We start from the raw sequence: 17,562 nt of genomic DNA, 5'->3' as shown, positions 1-17,562 counted from the left end.
AAACCATATTTGATTTTGTATCGACTTGATTAATTCTAAGTTATTGAAAGAAATTCTCGACGAGGTAAACGATCACTAAAAAAACATGAGATTCTTAAGAAACTTGTTAATGTTAAGAGAAATTGTTTTCCATTATTTCATATTTTTGGTGAAAATATTTGATGTTATTCAATGAAAGTCCATTTCTTAATTAACTAAATTTTATTGTGATTATCATCCTTAATAAGATTTTCTAACAGATTAAATGAAAATCGGATGTGGCTGAAAGAGCTTACTTTTTTCGATTGTGTAAGTACTTTTGACCACTATGTTTGTTAATTAAAGACTTTTGCATTTTTAACATCTCAAGTAATCACAAAATTAGGTTTAATAATCTTTTTATCGAAAATTGAAATATTTAATCGATATATTATCAAGTATTCAGGGAGGTGTCCCACATTCCACATTGCTTGGTCCCACTTTCCAAACTGTCTCGCTTTCCACATTTAACCCTACTTGAGTTTACGTCTGGTATTTGACAAATTATGGAATCATATACGAATGTTCTGGATTCCAGCGAATAGGTTGGTTTAAAGAAAAACACTTTGCACCACTAACAGGATAATAAAAAAAAAGCGTTATTCGATATTTTGGATATTGTAGTTATGGTTAATTTTGTTTATTTCCTTTTTTCAATGTCATAAAATAGTTGAAAACTATATATTTTCTGTAAAAGTGGAGAAGAGTGGAGACACTACCTCATGTGAGTTTCTTTTAGCAGTAAGAAATCACTAATACAAATAATCTAAAAAAAACTTGTTCGAATTTTTTACTTCTCTTTCTGAGTTTTTTTTTAAGTTTGGGGACTCAATGCGGATTCAGAATCTAATCCGCCAAACAAGAACTCTGATATTTACTTGCCACTAGTTTAAAAAAAAAACAATACCAAAGAATTATTGTTTATGAAAATAATTTCTACACATCCATAATAAAGGGGTTATTAAAAACTGAATAATATGTATAGGGGTTTGAACTTTACTCTTTGACATAAAACCATAATCTCTCTCTCTGTACTTTATGAAAAATTAGGAATTCAGAACAAATTTAGAGGAACTTGACTACAAAACTTGTTCTTAGATAGAGAAATCTCTCAAAAATACTTAATGATGATCCCAGTTATCATCATTTAAGCTCAAACTACTTAATATAATCTTCAAGTTATTCCAATTCTACTCTATTAACTGAATTCTACTGAGTAATAGCACAACTGTGATATATTTCTTGAATATCTTATTTGAGGACCTGTTCAAGATGGTCTCTCTTGATTTCTCTCATGTATCTCTTTCAAATACTTTGGTACTTGAGAAGTCTTTAAAAAAAAAACCAACAATCTAACCTTCAGCATTCTCAAGCATCGCCATTGTAAATTAGAATTTCATAAAATAATATGTGCAATGCAGTTTTATAAACAAGTTTTCAGTGAAAAATGGTACATTCACTGAGTGTACCGTAATTCTCATTTAAAAAAAAAAAGAAACATAAAATGGACAAAGTAATTGAACAAAACACTATTCAAATTTGCAATTGCAAATTAGGACGCCATTATGGATGATCACTTTAATAGACAACCACCTCGCTTTGATGACGGTGCAAAACCCGGCGGAGTTGGAGGAGTTAATAGTGGTGGACCTCGAGGTAACCAGCGTCCATGGGATCGTCGTGGTGACGATAATTTCCCTAACAAACGACGACGTTTCTAAGCACAAAAAAAAAAAAGAATAAAAGTGTAAATATTTTACACTGCTGCATCTTCAGATGAACAAATGATGAAGAAATATTTGCGTAATACCCATTTTAATCACAAATTCTATCTATAACAAAGTAGATTAGTTGAAACAAATAGGATTTAGGATGATATCACTTTTCTTTGCACTGACTCTTAAATAAGGATGAAGTTAAAATTGAATTTTGACATCATTAAACAAAGAAAAAAAAAACCTGATTTTGGACTGGCTTTTGTATGCCTCATTTGATAAGCTCTCCTGCTTTATAAGTTTAATTCCAATATTTTTTCTTTATTTTTTTAAATTATAATAGGTTTAAACTTAAAATAGGGATGTCTTTTAGTGTGAACGATTTTCTTATCGTATTTTGAAATGAGATTTGGCTAAATCATGTTTTTTCCAAAATATCATAAACAGTACAGTAATTACGTGAACTTAGTATACTTAGATATAGAGGTTAGTAAAAAAGAAAGCATAAATAGAATTGTCTATGACGAATATCTGGAGGAAAGTTAAAAGAGTAAGATTTTTTTGTTTATTTTAATTGAATTCCAATTCTACCCTTTGATACAATATCCTAACATTACAATCGTTTAATCTTATCGTTATCATATATGAAGGATTATACAACATTATTGATGTCTCACCTTCAGATTCTCTTCCTGTAACACTTTGATATAGTAACGTAATTCTATGTGTGCATTTTATAATGCTGAATAATTATCTGTAAACTTTAAAGAAATATATGATAAAGGAAATAATTTGATAACTTTTTCAACTTCGGATAGAAACGTTGTTTTATAGGTCAACATAAACGGGGGCCCTTGCGCCCTTTCAGATCTGAAGTTAAGCCACATGGTTTAATAAGGGTCAATAATCTCAGAAATTCTTGAAATTCAATAGTTCTGCTTCCAGATTAGAAATTAGACATTAGCAGGAGTGATGTTAAAACTTTAGTCTCAATGTTTAATCATGTTTGCTAATATCTAATTTGTCACCGAGTAATCTGCAGATAGAGTAAGATAGGGTAATTTGGAATCATGTGTCTAATTCGGAACTTTGAGATTTCCTAACAGTTTTAGATAGCAATCGGAAAAGACAACGAAGTACTCTTGAATATAAAGTCTTTTACTTTTTCGTGGTTTCCTTTTTCTCTTTGACCATCTGAAACAGGTAGAAAATCCTAAAATTCCAAAATAGACATTATTCCGAATTACTCTATTTTACTCTAATACCATTAGAGTCCGATTGAATTTGTTATTTCGCTACCAGTCAATATTGGTCTGAAATGAAACTAAAGAAGTTAAATCATGTGGTTCAACCTCAGGTCTAAAGAAGGAATGACTACTGGTGTTTTGCGTAAGTTACGAGTGGCATCATGATCAGTTCAATCGATAAATTATTATCTGTAACTATAAAAGAACTGGGATTTCTCGCAAGAAGATTTCTAGAAATGCAGTTTTTCTTAAACAGAGATGGGATTAGTCGCATACACTGGTGAAATTCTGTGCAGTATACTCAAGTCGAACATACTTATATACTCTTGTGTCTACTTTTTTGTAAACTAAGGTGAATTTGAACTCGAAACACTTTCTTCATGAAGCGTTCACTTGTCTCATTCCATATCCGATATTTTCGAATAACAGTATTTCGATTGGTAAAAAATAACTTAATCGAAATATTGGGGTCTTTCACCGAAGATCGTATTATGGATGTACAAAGCAATCGTTAGGCCAATAATTTCTTACGGAGCTGTAATATGGTGGCCGAGAGTCGAATTTAAAAATTCGGCGCGGGCACTACAGCGGCTTCAAAGAATGGCCTGTCTTGCGATAACAGGGGCCATAAGGACAGCGCCAACCGCTGCTCTGGAGGTCATGTTAAGCTTGCCGCCACTACCGATTTTCATAAAGTCGGAAGCGAGCATGGCAGCTCTGAGGTTACGCTCAGCTGGAACTTGGAAGGTTGGTTGTCACCCAGCAGGCCATACGAGAATACTCGATAAGCCTGTTGCTAGACATCCAGACCTTCTAATGAGGGATGACTTCCACATTGAGGGAAGACTACCCAAGAAATCAATTAAAGCAACACTTCATACGAGGGCTGACTGGGCTGAACGCGCGGATGAGATCATTGAGTCCGATGCGGTCGCTCTATTCACTGACGGTTCTCGAGTTGAGGGATCCTCAGGCGCCGGTTACCATTGCTCGGAGTTTCAGATTGCTGGATCAGTGCCCCTCGGCCAGTACACGACAGTGTTTCAGGCTGAGGTCGTCGCAGTCCTGCTTGGTGCTCAGAGTCTACTGGAATCTGGCATCGAGGGTAGAAAAGTTCAAATTTTCTCAGATAGTAGAGCTGCGATTCTGTCTATAACAGGATATGAGTCGCGTTCTGCTATCGTGACTGAGTGCAGGAAAATGTTAGAAGCGGCCTCACAGAAATGTGACGTCGGTCTACATTGGGTACCTGGGCACAGGGGCATAGCGGGAAATGAAGAAGCGGACCGCCTCGCGGTAGCGGGGGCAAGGACCGCCTTCATTGGTCCCGAACCTGCTGTAGGGATTTCCTTGCAAATGAGGAAATCTATTATACGGGAGGATTCATTAAAACTTCATCAAACGGAATGGGCCGCGACTAAAGATTGTCGCGTGTCCAAACTGTTCATGACCAACTTGGATAAGAAAAGGACAGCGTACCTGGTGGGAGGTAGTCGCTGGAGAGCCCGGCAGATTGCTAATGTTCTAACCGGTCACTGTCTAAATAAACATCTGAATAGGATGGGTGTCCAATGTAACATAATGTGCAGAGGATGCAATCAAACTGAGGAGACGGTCACTCACTATGTGTGTGACTGCCCCAGCTTATGCAACATCAGACGAGTGCTGCTAGGTAAAGCGGTACTGTCTGATGAAGACCTATCAAGATTGAAGCCGCCCTGTTTAATGGAGTTTATCCGAAAAACGGGCTGGCTTGAACCATCTTGCCCCTAACGGGGATTAACTTAACCGGGGATGCATAATGGGCCCAAAAGGAGGCCTGGGTGCAGCGGTTCCGCGAGGAACCGCCCCCACTGTAATCTAATCTAATCTAATCTTGTGGAAAGTCAATAATCTCACACAACCTTATGCCCAGGCACTATAACTTTTATTTGTAAACATGTTTTTCAAAATTTCCTATGAGAGAGAGTGAGGTGACTAGATCTCTGTTCCATTCACTTTTATTGAAATGTCAAAATCACATTTACAAAACAAAATTTATTGTGCGTTGAGCATTATGACCAGCGTACAATAACTTTTGTTGGTAAACATGTTTTCAAAATTTCCCATGAGAATGAGCGAGATGACTAGATCTATGTTTCATTCACTCTCATTGAAATGTCGAAAACATGTTTACTAAACAAAAGTTATTGTGAGTTGAGCATTATGCCCAACGCACAATAACTATTGTTTAGTTAACATGTTTTTGATATTTCAATGAGAGTGAATGAGATCTAAATCTAGTCATCTCGCTCATTCTCATAGGAAATTTTGAAAACATGTTTGCAAACAAAAGTTATTGTGCGCTGGTCATTATGCCCGGCGCACAATAACTTTTGTTTTGTAAACATGTTTTTGATATTTCAATGAGAGTGAGTGAGATCTAGATCTAGTCATCTCGCTCATTCTTATACTCTTACTCTCATTGAAATGTCAAACTCAATGAGTAAACTTCATTTACTCAAATTGAAATGTTATTGTGCGTTGGACATTATGTGCCTCGCACATAACCAGTTACATTTCGGTTGTTTACTATTTATTATTCATAAAGAAAATTTAGCCAATCTATAAAAGGAGAATGTGTCTCGGAGAGGAAATGGTGTTATGTATGAGATAACTAGTATTATTCATTCAACTTTTCCCATAATTCCTTGTTTCGAAACTTAGTTATAAAAGTTTGAAAGGTTCTAACGATGAGTTTTAAAAATGACTATTCGTCACAATATACCATTTTGCCATACATTATGTTTTTTCACATTCATGACCTTTCTTTACTGTTGAATTAAGAAAAAAAATTATTCCTCAAATGTATGTCAGAATTGAGGGTGCCGCTTAGAAAGAACTTGGGACTTTCTAATGTCATATTGGACCCTGGCCTGGGATAACCAATCATCCATTGATCGAACCAAGACTGAACTCATTGTCCATGAACTTACACTTTTCTGTTCCGTTTCAGAAAGGGAAAATGTAGACATTGAGTATGAATGGCACTTCTGATGACTGGTTGGTTGCTCTGCTTTTTTTTTAAATTCATCTTGGTTTTTTTTTTGTATTTTACTTAGAAAAATGGAACTTAAGTCACTGGATCATCCAGTATGAAACTTGATATCAGTTTAATATCCGTTTTTAATAGAAATAGAAGATATAATGTGAATAGAGAATAATGCCTTCTCTTTATCAAAGTATGACTCCCTAAGTACGAACGAATATAGATCTGATTATGAAGAAATCATGTACAGAACAGCCCAATAGGTACTTATATAATACTAATAGATTAGATCTAATCGAATCTAACTTATTACTAGGAAGAAGTGATTTATCAGCGCTATACTTTTCCTCATATATTCTACACCAGTTCTTGGCCAAAAAGTTCTTTCTAGTCGAAGAACTACCAGTAGCATTTTCTTTACACATTAGAAAAAACACACTTAAAAACCATGTACTATAATATTAAGGTAACTCGATATCTTTCCGACTGTTGATAAATATTTGTATTAGCTACACAAGGAGCAGCTAGCATTTTAATTTTTCATTGTTATTTTTCGACTGTCGATACTATCGAAATCAAGTTATCATATTATTACTGATTGTTAATTCATAATCGAGGTGTCATAACTTTGCTTTCCAAGAAGCAAAGTAAATTAAAAAAGAACAGATTTATTAGGAAACCTGAAGTGGACTGATAACTTTTCGATACTATCGAATCGATAGTATCGATAAATCTGTAACTGCTCGATTATGTATAAATTTTGGGCTATTGCGCATTGTTGGGCCATTTAATGTGACATTATAAGAATACGACGCGACGATTGATATATATATTAACTACAAACAGTGAAGCTATCGCTTGAATTTTTCATATTCGTCCGTCAATATTAACAAATATATGTTATCATGTCGTCTATCTATAAATAGGAGTTTCTCATTTCACTAAACTGGCATTAGTGTCCTGGAAATATACTGAGTTTCTCCAATATTTCTTAGGTATCTCCTACTTTAACGCTTAAATTAAAACTGATACGTCTACTTGAACTGTCATGATGTCACTCAATGCATAAAATCTTTGATTTTTCGTATTGCAAGTTTTAAATTTCAAGAAGTATTTGATTATAATATTATTTCAATAACTATTAAAGTTGCGAATTATGCAATACTAAAAACCAAAGTTTATTTATTTTCTTGTACATTAGGTTTTATATTTTTCTGATGTTCATCATAATTCATTAAATAATGTCAACGTTCTATGGAGGGATGTGTAGCAAAATGACGTCAAGTGATAATCAAGTTCAAAAGTCATTGCTTGATTATCTAAAACAAGCATTGCGATCATTTCACTCCTTTAGAACTAGACAACTTGTATTACTTCTTGTTTGTATTTCAGGTTTTATCGATTTTACTGACTTGACTCTGCTGAAGTATTTTAAAGATCCTCTGACAACAGCAGTAGGTTTGCAAGGACTACATCTTTTAAAAAGAACAACTTGCAATATGCCATGGGTAATGAAATATCCATTGACATGATTGTAAGTGTGCTGTACTCCCTGTGAAGATTTTCCACCTTTGCGTCTCTTAGTAAACCTCTGACGTATCACTCAGCCCTGAGATAAAATTCAATGAAAAATTCACGATTTTGAATAACTTCAGGATTTGCTAATGGCCTCTACACAACAGAGAAATTTATGTCCATATTTGACAGTTTTTCCTACACAAACGTAGGGAATTTGCTTGAATATGGACATACATTTATCTAGTGCGTAGAGGCCATAAGTGATACATTATATCAAGACAGCAACTCTGCAGAAAAGGCATATTAAATTCTGAGTTTTGTATGCTGCTCGATAAAAAAAACAAGGTGTTTTTTGTTCTAAAATTTTGGTAAATTTCCTTAGAATATAATTTTTTAAACAAATATTGTGATATCAACATGTTTTACACACACTTATATCATATGAAAGGCTAGAATCTGTCATATTGAGCTTTCATATCAGATTCCGATTTGTAAGGAGAAAGTCTAAGGAAGACTATAGACTTAGTTGTTAGAGTGATGTACTACTTTACAGATGGATGGAAGTACTTTCAACTGTTAAACTTATAAAGATTTTTTAACCAAAATATGTTTTACTATTTCTTCAAAGCAAGAAAAGGGTAAAATCTTTATGGTAGGGGAAAACAGCCTATCTTCGAACGACTCAAGCTTCGAACAATTCATTCTCTTCAATATATTTTCAGTGAATTTGACCCATTATTATTTTTTAATAGCTAGTCTGATACTTCAAATTTCTTGAAAAGAGCCATGGGCCAAGTCCATTAGGCCGGCTTCAGACCTGAGACTACTGCCAGTTCCTCACTAACACCATCTTCAGACTAGAGGTTTAACCCAGTTTTCGAAGGTCTCACAATCCTAAATAGCAACCAATTTAATTAGTTCTTCAGATTCAAATAAATTATTTCCCCTTAATAAACCACTTCTATGTCAAAATTTTCCAAAAATTTTCGGCTGATAAGAAAATAGAGAAGTTAAGCCTTATGGCTAAGTCTTATGCCCTAGACACACTTACGACTAAAGTCCAGTGACGACTAAGCTAGTTCATAGCCAAGTCAGTTCCTGACACACTACGAACGAGGATTAACATTTACTGGTACCTACAATACATAACTTTTGTGAGTTTTTATGCATATATTTCTACTGAAATGCACTAAGACTCTTCTGAAAATGAAACTATTTGTAATATCATGTCTCAGTACACGTGCAATAATTATTGTCAATTACAATTATTTGTGAGGTGGAAGCTAACTCACGACTTAAGTCAATTTCTACGATTCTAGTGAATAATTCTTATTGTTATAAGTGAATTGTCAACTAAATTTACAAGTGGTTTCATTTTCAAAGGAGTACTAGTGCATTTCAGTAGAAATATCTGCATAAAACCCACGAAAGTTATGTTTTATGAGTGCCAGTAAACGTTAAGCCTCGTTTGTAGTGTGTCAGGAACTGACTTGGCTATGAACGAGCTTAGTCGTCTCTGGACTTTAGTCGTAAGTGTGTCTAGGGCATTAGATCTGAAGTCCGTATAAGATGGCTTTGCTGGTGACTGAGGATGAGCCAGAAACCTTTTCAGACCTAAATTGAGACTTAGTGCTCAGATTCTGATAACGTTGAAATCTGGCGGGCTGTCAAATGGCATTTTCTGAATACATTACCAAAGTGCGTTGTCAAACGTTTATGCACAAAATTATTTCTCGAGCATTAGTGAAGAAATTTCATTTTGTACTTTTTTGTTATCTCGGTTTTCTCATCTCACTGTGTCACTGCAAGGGAGTGTCATCATCGATAAGCCACTAAGCAAAGCACTAAACCTTAGTTTCAACGAGGACTTAGCTAAGTCTCCAAATTTTTGGGCTTAGCCACAAATCGTTCCTCTCAGACTATGATTTAAGCGCTAAGTCTCAGCCATAAGTCTCTAGTCCGAAGCCCGTATTAGGAACATATAGAAAATATTGAGTAGTTCGAAACTTGTGTCGTCCGAAGGTAGTGGGCTTTCCCTTATACTTTTCTATAAAAGTGAACCTTCAACATTTTAAGACTGGGTTGTGCGATTTAGTATATTAAAACTTCAAAATAATATTTGACTTCGATTGTCACTGACTTGTAACAATCGATGTTATTGGGGAAATAACAGAACTACAAGAAACACCGAAAAAATATTTAGGTATTAATAACTGTGGTTTTAGAATAATTCACATTTTGTTATGTCTGACTAAACGTAAGGTATGATCTGGCAGAATGTACTTGGTTTTGTTATTCCTTTATCATGGAATGTGTGCATGGGTTGCTGCTATCGCCGATATAAAATCAATTCAATATATTTTTTCTCAAATATGCTTGGTTGCGACTGCCGACCGATTTCACTACTGATCTCATCAGGTAAACTGCCGAAATCACTGGATCACTGATCGTATATGCCAATATGTTAACATTTTATAAGTTTTATGGCTTGGCCAAAAAGCATGTGTGGCTGACACTGAAGTTTGAGGTCTTAAGAATAAAAAGAAGTAATATATGGGATAGTGACTATTGCGGGGAGAGGGTGCAGTACAAGGAGAACAGAGAAAAAGGACAGAACAGAACATCTCGGCAAAGATGTCATCACAACTTCCAAGACACCCATAGATATCGTTCCGCCGCCCACAATCAGAGGCCCAGGCTATAGGGTATCCCATGGGGTAGGGAGAAAACAAAAAATCAGAGATAACGGCTTTGACCCAATTCGTACATGCTCGCCTGTATATAGTGGGTGAGAAGGGCAGAAAATCAGAAAAAAGGAACTTACAGTATAGCGGCCCAGTAGGATATATTGTCGATTGCGTCAGCAACTGTGCTAATTGCATCTGCTTTGTGTCTGCATTCATTGCAAACGCCGCGCAGCGATGCGTTGTTTACATCAAACCTTGCAAAGTCCAACAAAATCTGATTCAGTGTATTTTGTGCCTCTATGAACGATAGGGACAAAAATAGCCCAAAAATTTAAGTAATTTTTCTGACAATACCAATGTATAAAATTTTTCGCTTTAATAACAAATATTACGTATGAGTATTGTAGTTTTTATTACTAAAAGGGTTTTGCTTTAAAAAAAATTGGAAGTATAAAAAATAAATAAAATCAATTATGAATTTGAGAATTTGAAAATTCGCCATTTTTGAGCTTAAAAATTTACTACATAGCAAATAGCTAGAAACTTGCAAAAAATATTCTAGATTCCTTCAATCTTCTACTTTACAATTTATGTACAGACATAAGAAAAAAAATAACTTTAAGTAAGTCAGGAAAAAAATATTTTCTTAATGGGATACCGGTGTTCCAATCGTCCTTAAAGGGTTAAAGGGTTAAAACGTAACTCATTGGAGAAAAAAGGATGACTACGTCAAGTGTACTTTAAAAAATTCCAAATGGTGAAAAATGCTTACTAACAATCTGATAATTTAATAATGTAGGATTGGCTTTCCTGAAAACCAGGGAATAAATTCATTACAGTAATCAGATCAAATTTGTGGTGATTTCTGTTTGTATATCTAATATATTCTCAATTCACTGTTTACAGTAGAAGTGTCCCGGATTAAAGAAAAAAAGGTGTTTTGTACGAGATAATAGGGATTACACTGGCTAAATTTTTGGGAATGGCCGGAGTGATATAAATTAGTTTTGTCTGGTTACGTTCATGAATTTAATTTCTGGGTTATCTTAACTAATTACGTAGCAGTTAAATGAAACTGATGATAGAAGTAGTAATATATAGGTAGGCTTCTTTACAGCATACTTCTTGGAGTAATATTGGCCTAAAATTGAAAAGAAAATATTTCTGGAGTGTGTATTCTGTTTCTGTATAAAATATTCTATTTAGAAAAAAAAATTTGTCTACGTTGGAAGAGTATCTTCATTTTCTTTTGCTCAATAAATTCCACTAAATTTTCAACGTTGTGCTATTTACATCAAGATTGTAAATATAAAAAAAATGGTTGTAAATGAACTGAAATTAAGATCGAGTGACTTCTGTGCAATAGAAGTACCTTCTTTATCACCCTTGAGGATACTTATTACAACAGTCTACTGCTTACAAAATCAAATGTAAAATCTTCACATAGCCGATACTGAGTTCGCTCATATCAGAACCTGAGTTATAAATTACCAAAAAACCAAATCACTGAGGTAAGAATATTACTCTAATCCACCTAAAATTACCTTTCGCTATATGAAATTTGTTTTTTAAAATGAAATAGAAAGTAGTGATAATGAGGAATACTTTATTGCGCTAGATGCGCATTTTATATAAAAAAAAACTTATGCCATTTTCTGAAAGAAGACTCGTTTGTGAAATCTCACTTAATATAGCAACTCTGAAATGTTCCAAAATACTCTTATGTTTGATTTCTTGATAAAATCGAACAGAACTTTATGCAATTTGAGTATTGTATATGACTTATTGGTTCAACTACTTCTCACAATTATTTTACAATTACTAATGTGGAAATTGCTAAACTTTTGAATTTGGAAAGGATCGAAAAAGTCGAGATATGAACTTTAATCGTTTAAATTTTGTTTTTTTTTAAGAATTACTATCAATCCGAAAGGAATGAATAAAATAAACTAAAAAGGTTTTTAATATTACTCCTCAAATTTTTTTGGGCATTGATCATACAAATGATCATTATTTATCAATGGAACTAGTCAATGAACTATACTGAAATTAACCACTGATTTTTTGAAAAATAATATTTTGCTGCCGGAATTCAAAAATTTGCAAATTCTAATAATCTGTCTTTTACAGTTTCGGTCGCATGGGTAAAAATGCTTCACTAGGAACTTTGAAGGTTTAATCTTGAGGTACGCTTTTCAGTAGATACACTTCATAATTTATTTACTTTTTTTTATAAACTTGTATATTTCATTTTCAGGATTACAACTCATGGATGAGTGAATTCAATTACAAACTGCAAATCATCAAATTACAGAAGCTGTCTATGGAGAATCTCTGAAACTAAAACCCAAAGGTAAATAAAAGTAATTAATTTAAAAAAAAACCCTATAAAAAACATAAATGATGAATAGAATTACCGTTTGAAATATTTTTTATAAAGTCTTAGTGAAAACAATATATTCTGGCTGCAAATATTCTTCTGAACATTAACTAATAACTCAATTTAGATTTCATTCAAGCTCCAGTAAACCATTAATAGTTTTGTATTTTTCTGTTTTATTTTCTGCAACTTAGGGGCTACAGCAAACAACATTCCCGGAGGAGATTAAATTGAGGATTCTCAACTCTAGCTGCGCTCAACAATTTTCTTCAAACATTGGAAATGGTAATTTTTTATTTTTGATTAATCGTCGTTTGTATCAGCAACTGTGCTAACGGATTATTTTTTAAAGAATCATATTTGCCCCCGAAAATTTTCACTCCCATTCTCTGGAGACTACTTTTCTCAACATTTTTGCGTTTCAGACAACTTCTGAAAAATGGTGTCACACTATTTGTCCGTCTGTCCGTCCGGCTGTTACCACAACTACACTGAGAGAAATCCGAAAAAGATAACATTCCGGAAATGTTAATTTTACTCTGCAGTATTAATCCAAAATCGGTGTAATATTATCCTTTTTAGGTGTATTGGGGGTTAAAGTTACCTTTTTCATGTTAATTTTACCCTTAAAAAGGTGTAAAATTAACATTAAAAAATGTTGATATATTTTCACACCTAAAAAGTGTTGAATTTCTGAGGAAAAAATGTTAACGCACCCTCTTTTTTTCTCAGTGTAGAGACCAAACACTTAGAAATTAGAGGTAATTTTTGACATTTCTATTATAGTGGTGATTTTGGGAAACGTGTAATTTTCAAAATGTAATTGTAATTTGCAGAATGTAATTTTCAAATATGTGTGAACACGAGCGTGTAATTTTATTTTCCTTGCAATTTTTCTTTTCACAATTCACGGTTCGTTTTTTGGTTATCAGAGTCTTAATTTTCAAGCATTTTTCAAGCATGAGGCAAAATATGCACAGATAGAATGCAACTTAAAGTGACGCCACGTTAATGTCATCACTGTATTTATTCAAAATCACTCATATAAAAACTTGAAAATACACACCCGTCAGGAGTATTTTACTTTGTCTTGAGTGATTGGTCTGACTCAAAAAACTGAAGAAAATACTCACCGAGGTGGATGCTTCCAGCAGCTGCCAAACAATAATGGCGATTTTACATGTTTCAGATTACACCCACCAAAATTTTACACGCTGCGGAATATTTACCACTTTAAGTGTCACTGTTCCACTTGAATAGTGGTAAAAATTACATTTTTGAATTACACGCTGAAAATTTTTACACAAATTATTTTTTACACAAAATTTACCATTTTAATAGCGGTAAAAATCAAAATTTACAATTTTTTTAATAGTAATTTGGAAATTACACGTTTTTTTACACGACTTTTTACTGTGTGTATTACTCCTGAGGTGTATTTTGGACAATGTTTTGAGTGATTTATTAATCGTTTCAAATGTGTTGCGATAAATATTTTTTTTCGATAAATAATTTTTGTCCAAAAATCAATTGTATTACAGTAGACTCTCGCAAATTCGGCACTTTTAAGATCGGGCTACTTGGGCTACTTTATAATTCGTGCGGTAGTTAAATTCGAAAATAGTTTGTTGTCATTTTTCAAGTTTGATTATGATTATCAAATGAATCAAATATGCTCAAATTTGGCATGGTTTGTCTTAGTTTTGATGTGATTTTGCATTATTGAGGGATTTTCATACAATTTACGTTATATGAGTGTGTAAACTCAATATCTATATGTACATGAATAAAAAATCGTTGCATTTCAAAAAGTTTGTCGCCCGAATTTCTGTCTAATTCGGCTGACATTTCGGTCCCATATGCCCGAATTTGAGAGAGTCTACTGTACTCTCAAAACTATTTTGAGCATTTTGAGGGATCTTTTGAGTGACTTATGAATCGGTTCAAATCTATTGAGGACGGGTAAACGGTAAATGATGCGAAAGTGAGGGATTGCATCAAGCCACGAGTGCGAGCATTCCGCAAAGCCTGGGACGCTTTGCCACCCCTTTTTATTATGGCAAATCGTCGTAACTTCTAAAAGTTCTATTGTCTCTACACATTGAAGTTATGGCTTTAGATGTGATGGAAATTACGATAAAATCATTATTTCTTCTGATATTATATCTCCATATCTTAGTTTTAGTTGAAATTCTTTATTTAAATAATTTTCCAGGTGTTTTCTCGAGTTAATTTGCATTTTATTAGTACTCCTTTCTTTATTTTTATTCAAAAGTATCTCAGTGCTCATTTTGAAGAAAAATGAAGCTGAACTGAAAATTCGTCTTCTGAAAAATTGTCGTAAGGAAGTTACGACAAATGCTGATTTAACTGATGAATTACGGTGTCTCAAATTCGTGGATTTTTCTACCAAAGTAGAAGCTGATAAAATGGGTAAAATGCTTTATTTGGTTAGCACATTTGCTGATACAATCGCTAAAATATTCTTTATTAATCTTTTTAATAGCTGTGTATTTTAAATTGATAAACTTAAATGATGAATAGAATTACCGTTTGAAGTTTTAATGAAAACAAAATATTCTGGCTGCAATTATTCTTCTGAAAATTTAATTAGAGCGTAGATTATTTATTTTTTTCCCCGTAAACTTATTAATTAGTGTCTTGTTTTTGTCTAATTCAGTCGGAGCTGATAATGAATTTCGGATAGGAAAGTTGAATGGACTGAGGATTTTCGACCAAGGCTGAACTCTTCATGAACCCTAAATTGGTAATTTTTTTTATACATTTTTTTAAAAATATTTTTTAATAAAGTATTATTATTTCAAGATTTTAAATGATGATTTGAATAATTTGAGATTTTTTTAAATTAGTGAAATAGTTCTTCCTGCATTTTTTCTGATTTATTTTCCAATTCGTTATTTTAGGAGTTTTTGGTTTCTCTTCTTTTTCTCAATTGATTTACTTTTTCCTTTCAGAAAAGTTCAGCAAAACGTACCAGAAATGTACTTTTTTGTGAAGGTAAATATTTTAATTTTTTAAGTTTCCAAATTTTAGTTTTTTTTTAACTTTCAATGATTAGAAATTTATTACGGATCTAATTTCATAAATTTTATATAAAATTGATGATATTTTAAATGTATGAGATATTTATGGCTATAAATATTTTATTTACAAGTTCAGTTCAAATTTATTAATTTATGATTTTATCGTTTCTAGGTTCTTCCGGCTGTTGATGTGGTTGATGGGTACCATCAGGGGAATATTCGTAAAGGTAATTAAAATTGCTAAATTATTTATTTATTTGAAATTTTGTTTATAGTGATGAGATTAATTGGTCCGTGTTTATGAATTCATTTGATTTTAACCCCAATTGCTGATTTTTTTTTCAATTAGGAAGTTGTCTTCTTGTGTGAAAAATATTCTAAACTGAATTTTCTTTTTTTTAGAGTCACACGTGCATTTGTTCAACACGATTGTAACCGACTTGCCCTGAAAGATTCCTTAAGGCGATCAAGGTTTATAGCGGCCAATTGTGTGTCTCTCCTGTTACACGACGGGCAAGAGAACTATACCGCCGCAGTAAAAGCGAGGGGTACTCATTGGAGAAACACAAGCCATTTGGCCGAGAAACGGTTTCAGAAACGAGGAAACATTACTGGAAACAAGGGAAACATGCTTGGAAACGGCGAAACGTAGCTGGAAACACAAAAATGTTTCTGGAAACGCGGAAACACAAAATCTCGTAAGAAATTGAAACTTAGATAGAAACACGGAAACAGGGACAGAAACACAGAAACACGGATAGAAACATAACTGCAAACATGAGAAACATGCTGGAAACGAGGAAACAAACCTAGAAACGCGAGAAACACAAATTTCATAGCGATAGAAACAGAAACGGAGAAACATTCCTCGTGTTTCTAGAAACGGGAAACGTAAAGCCTTGCTTGGAGCGAGAGGCGGGAAATATGAATTTCCCGCGAACAGGGAAGGGAATCTACCAGACGGGCTCTATTTCGCTATCAGTTGGAAAATCTGGACTACACGAATTAGAATCTGTCCTAATGGATGTCCCTAGAAGGTAAGTTCTTCTTTTCTCGAGATTTTAATCCAATTTCTCGTGATGATTTTCCACTTCTTTCCCCGTCATAAAGTTTTGGATGATAACGAAGTTCTGAATTGAATTTCTGTACGAAAAACTTTATTACGCTTTTCCCTTTTTACTAATAAAACATTTTTCTTTTTAGATGCCGGAGATGGAGGAAACCAAGGAAAGACTTGGAAGACATGATTGAAATACATTTTTGATTTGTTCACGCTTTATTTTATAAAGAAAATAAAATAATAAAAAAATTCATATTTTAATTTTTGCAACTGCGTTTTGAGATTTTGTACAGTTTTTGGGGTGTAAATAGAAAAGGAAGATTACGATACACGAAATAGAGATACGAAAGTAATTTACAAGGCAGAGCTAACAGCGCTCTGCTGAGCAGCATCACTCCTCCCGGGAGCAGGTGCCTGGAGTGGCCTCCGGAAGAGTAGAACGTGCGGCTCGGGAGAGTGTAGCATATAGTGTACCCATCCGGGACTCTGCTGTACCCCAAGGTTCCTCCATTCAGTTTCAGTCATTAGATGTGTGCGAGGGACAAATCTGGCCATTTCTGTAGGCAGGATCACATGCCTGGTGAGGAATTGCGCGTATTTTATTGAGATTGTGAGTAATACTTTGAGGTTATGTATATTCAAAATCGGCAAATTTACCGGTATTCATAGGTGTCATCGTAATATTTCTCTGAATACTGAATCATATTCAAGTCTCCGGGCATTTTCCGCCTTTTCCACTGCCTCTTCAGACACTCTCACTGCCAATAATTCAATGGATTTTGTCGGAAAAAGTAAAAACAAGACGCGTAAAAACAAAATTTTTCTCCAGTTTAATGTTGTTTAAATTTTTCCGGCAGAGGGCTAC

At 33.8% G+C, this 17,562-nt stretch overlaps 2 protein-coding genes and 1 non-coding gene across 4 annotated transcripts in view; 2 read left to right on the top strand and 1 right to left on the bottom strand.

Annotated features, from left to right (window-relative positions):
- The window catches only part of LOC129799616 (hrp65 protein-like), a 27,512-nt gene extending 10,560 nt beyond the window's left edge, over window positions 1-16,952 (top strand). The window contains exons 9-16 of one of the 2 annotated variants that reach the window (XR_008751528.1): window positions 12,344-12,399; window positions 12,471-12,566; window positions 12,788-12,878; window positions 15,274-15,360; window positions 15,569-15,611; window positions 15,810-15,864; window positions 16,040-16,674; window positions 16,841-16,952. Coding sequence is in view for 1 of the 2 variants with exons in the window: in XM_055843650.1 (XP_055699625.1) it covers window positions 1,575-1,739 (165 nt within the window). In the remaining variant the exon portion in view is untranslated. Of the gene's footprint in view, window positions 1-1,574; window positions 2,525-12,343; window positions 12,400-12,470; window positions 12,567-12,787; window positions 12,879-15,273; window positions 15,361-15,568; window positions 15,612-15,809; window positions 15,865-16,039; window positions 16,675-16,840 lie in introns of those variants that run through there. The other variant, XM_055843650.1, reaches the window with a different exon arrangement.
- On the top strand, window positions 15,909-15,975 carry LOC129800130 (small nucleolar RNA U18). Its single transcript, XR_008751602.1, has one exon. It is a non-coding gene; the product is annotated as a small nucleolar RNA U18 (small nucleolar RNA).
- Window positions 16,895-17,562, bottom strand: LOC129799644 (cyclin-dependent kinases regulatory subunit-like). Its single transcript, XM_055843721.1, has 2 exons — window positions 17,355-17,562; window positions 16,895-17,274 (listed from the first exon to the last, which is right to left on the bottom strand). The coding sequence occupies exons 1-2, from the start codon at window positions 17,417-17,419 to the stop codon at window positions 17,052-17,054; spliced, it is 288 nt and encodes a 95-aa protein (XP_055699696.1). The 5' UTR covers window positions 17,420-17,562; the 3' UTR covers window positions 16,895-17,051.

Source organism: Phlebotomus papatasi, chromosome 1 (assembly GCF_024763615.1).
Source record: "Phlebotomus papatasi isolate M1 chromosome 1, Ppap_2.1, whole genome shotgun sequence".
NCBI lineage: Eukaryota > Metazoa > Arthropoda > Insecta > Diptera > Psychodidae > Phlebotomus > Phlebotomus papatasi.
This window is presented reverse-complemented; position numbering and strand designations above follow the sequence as displayed.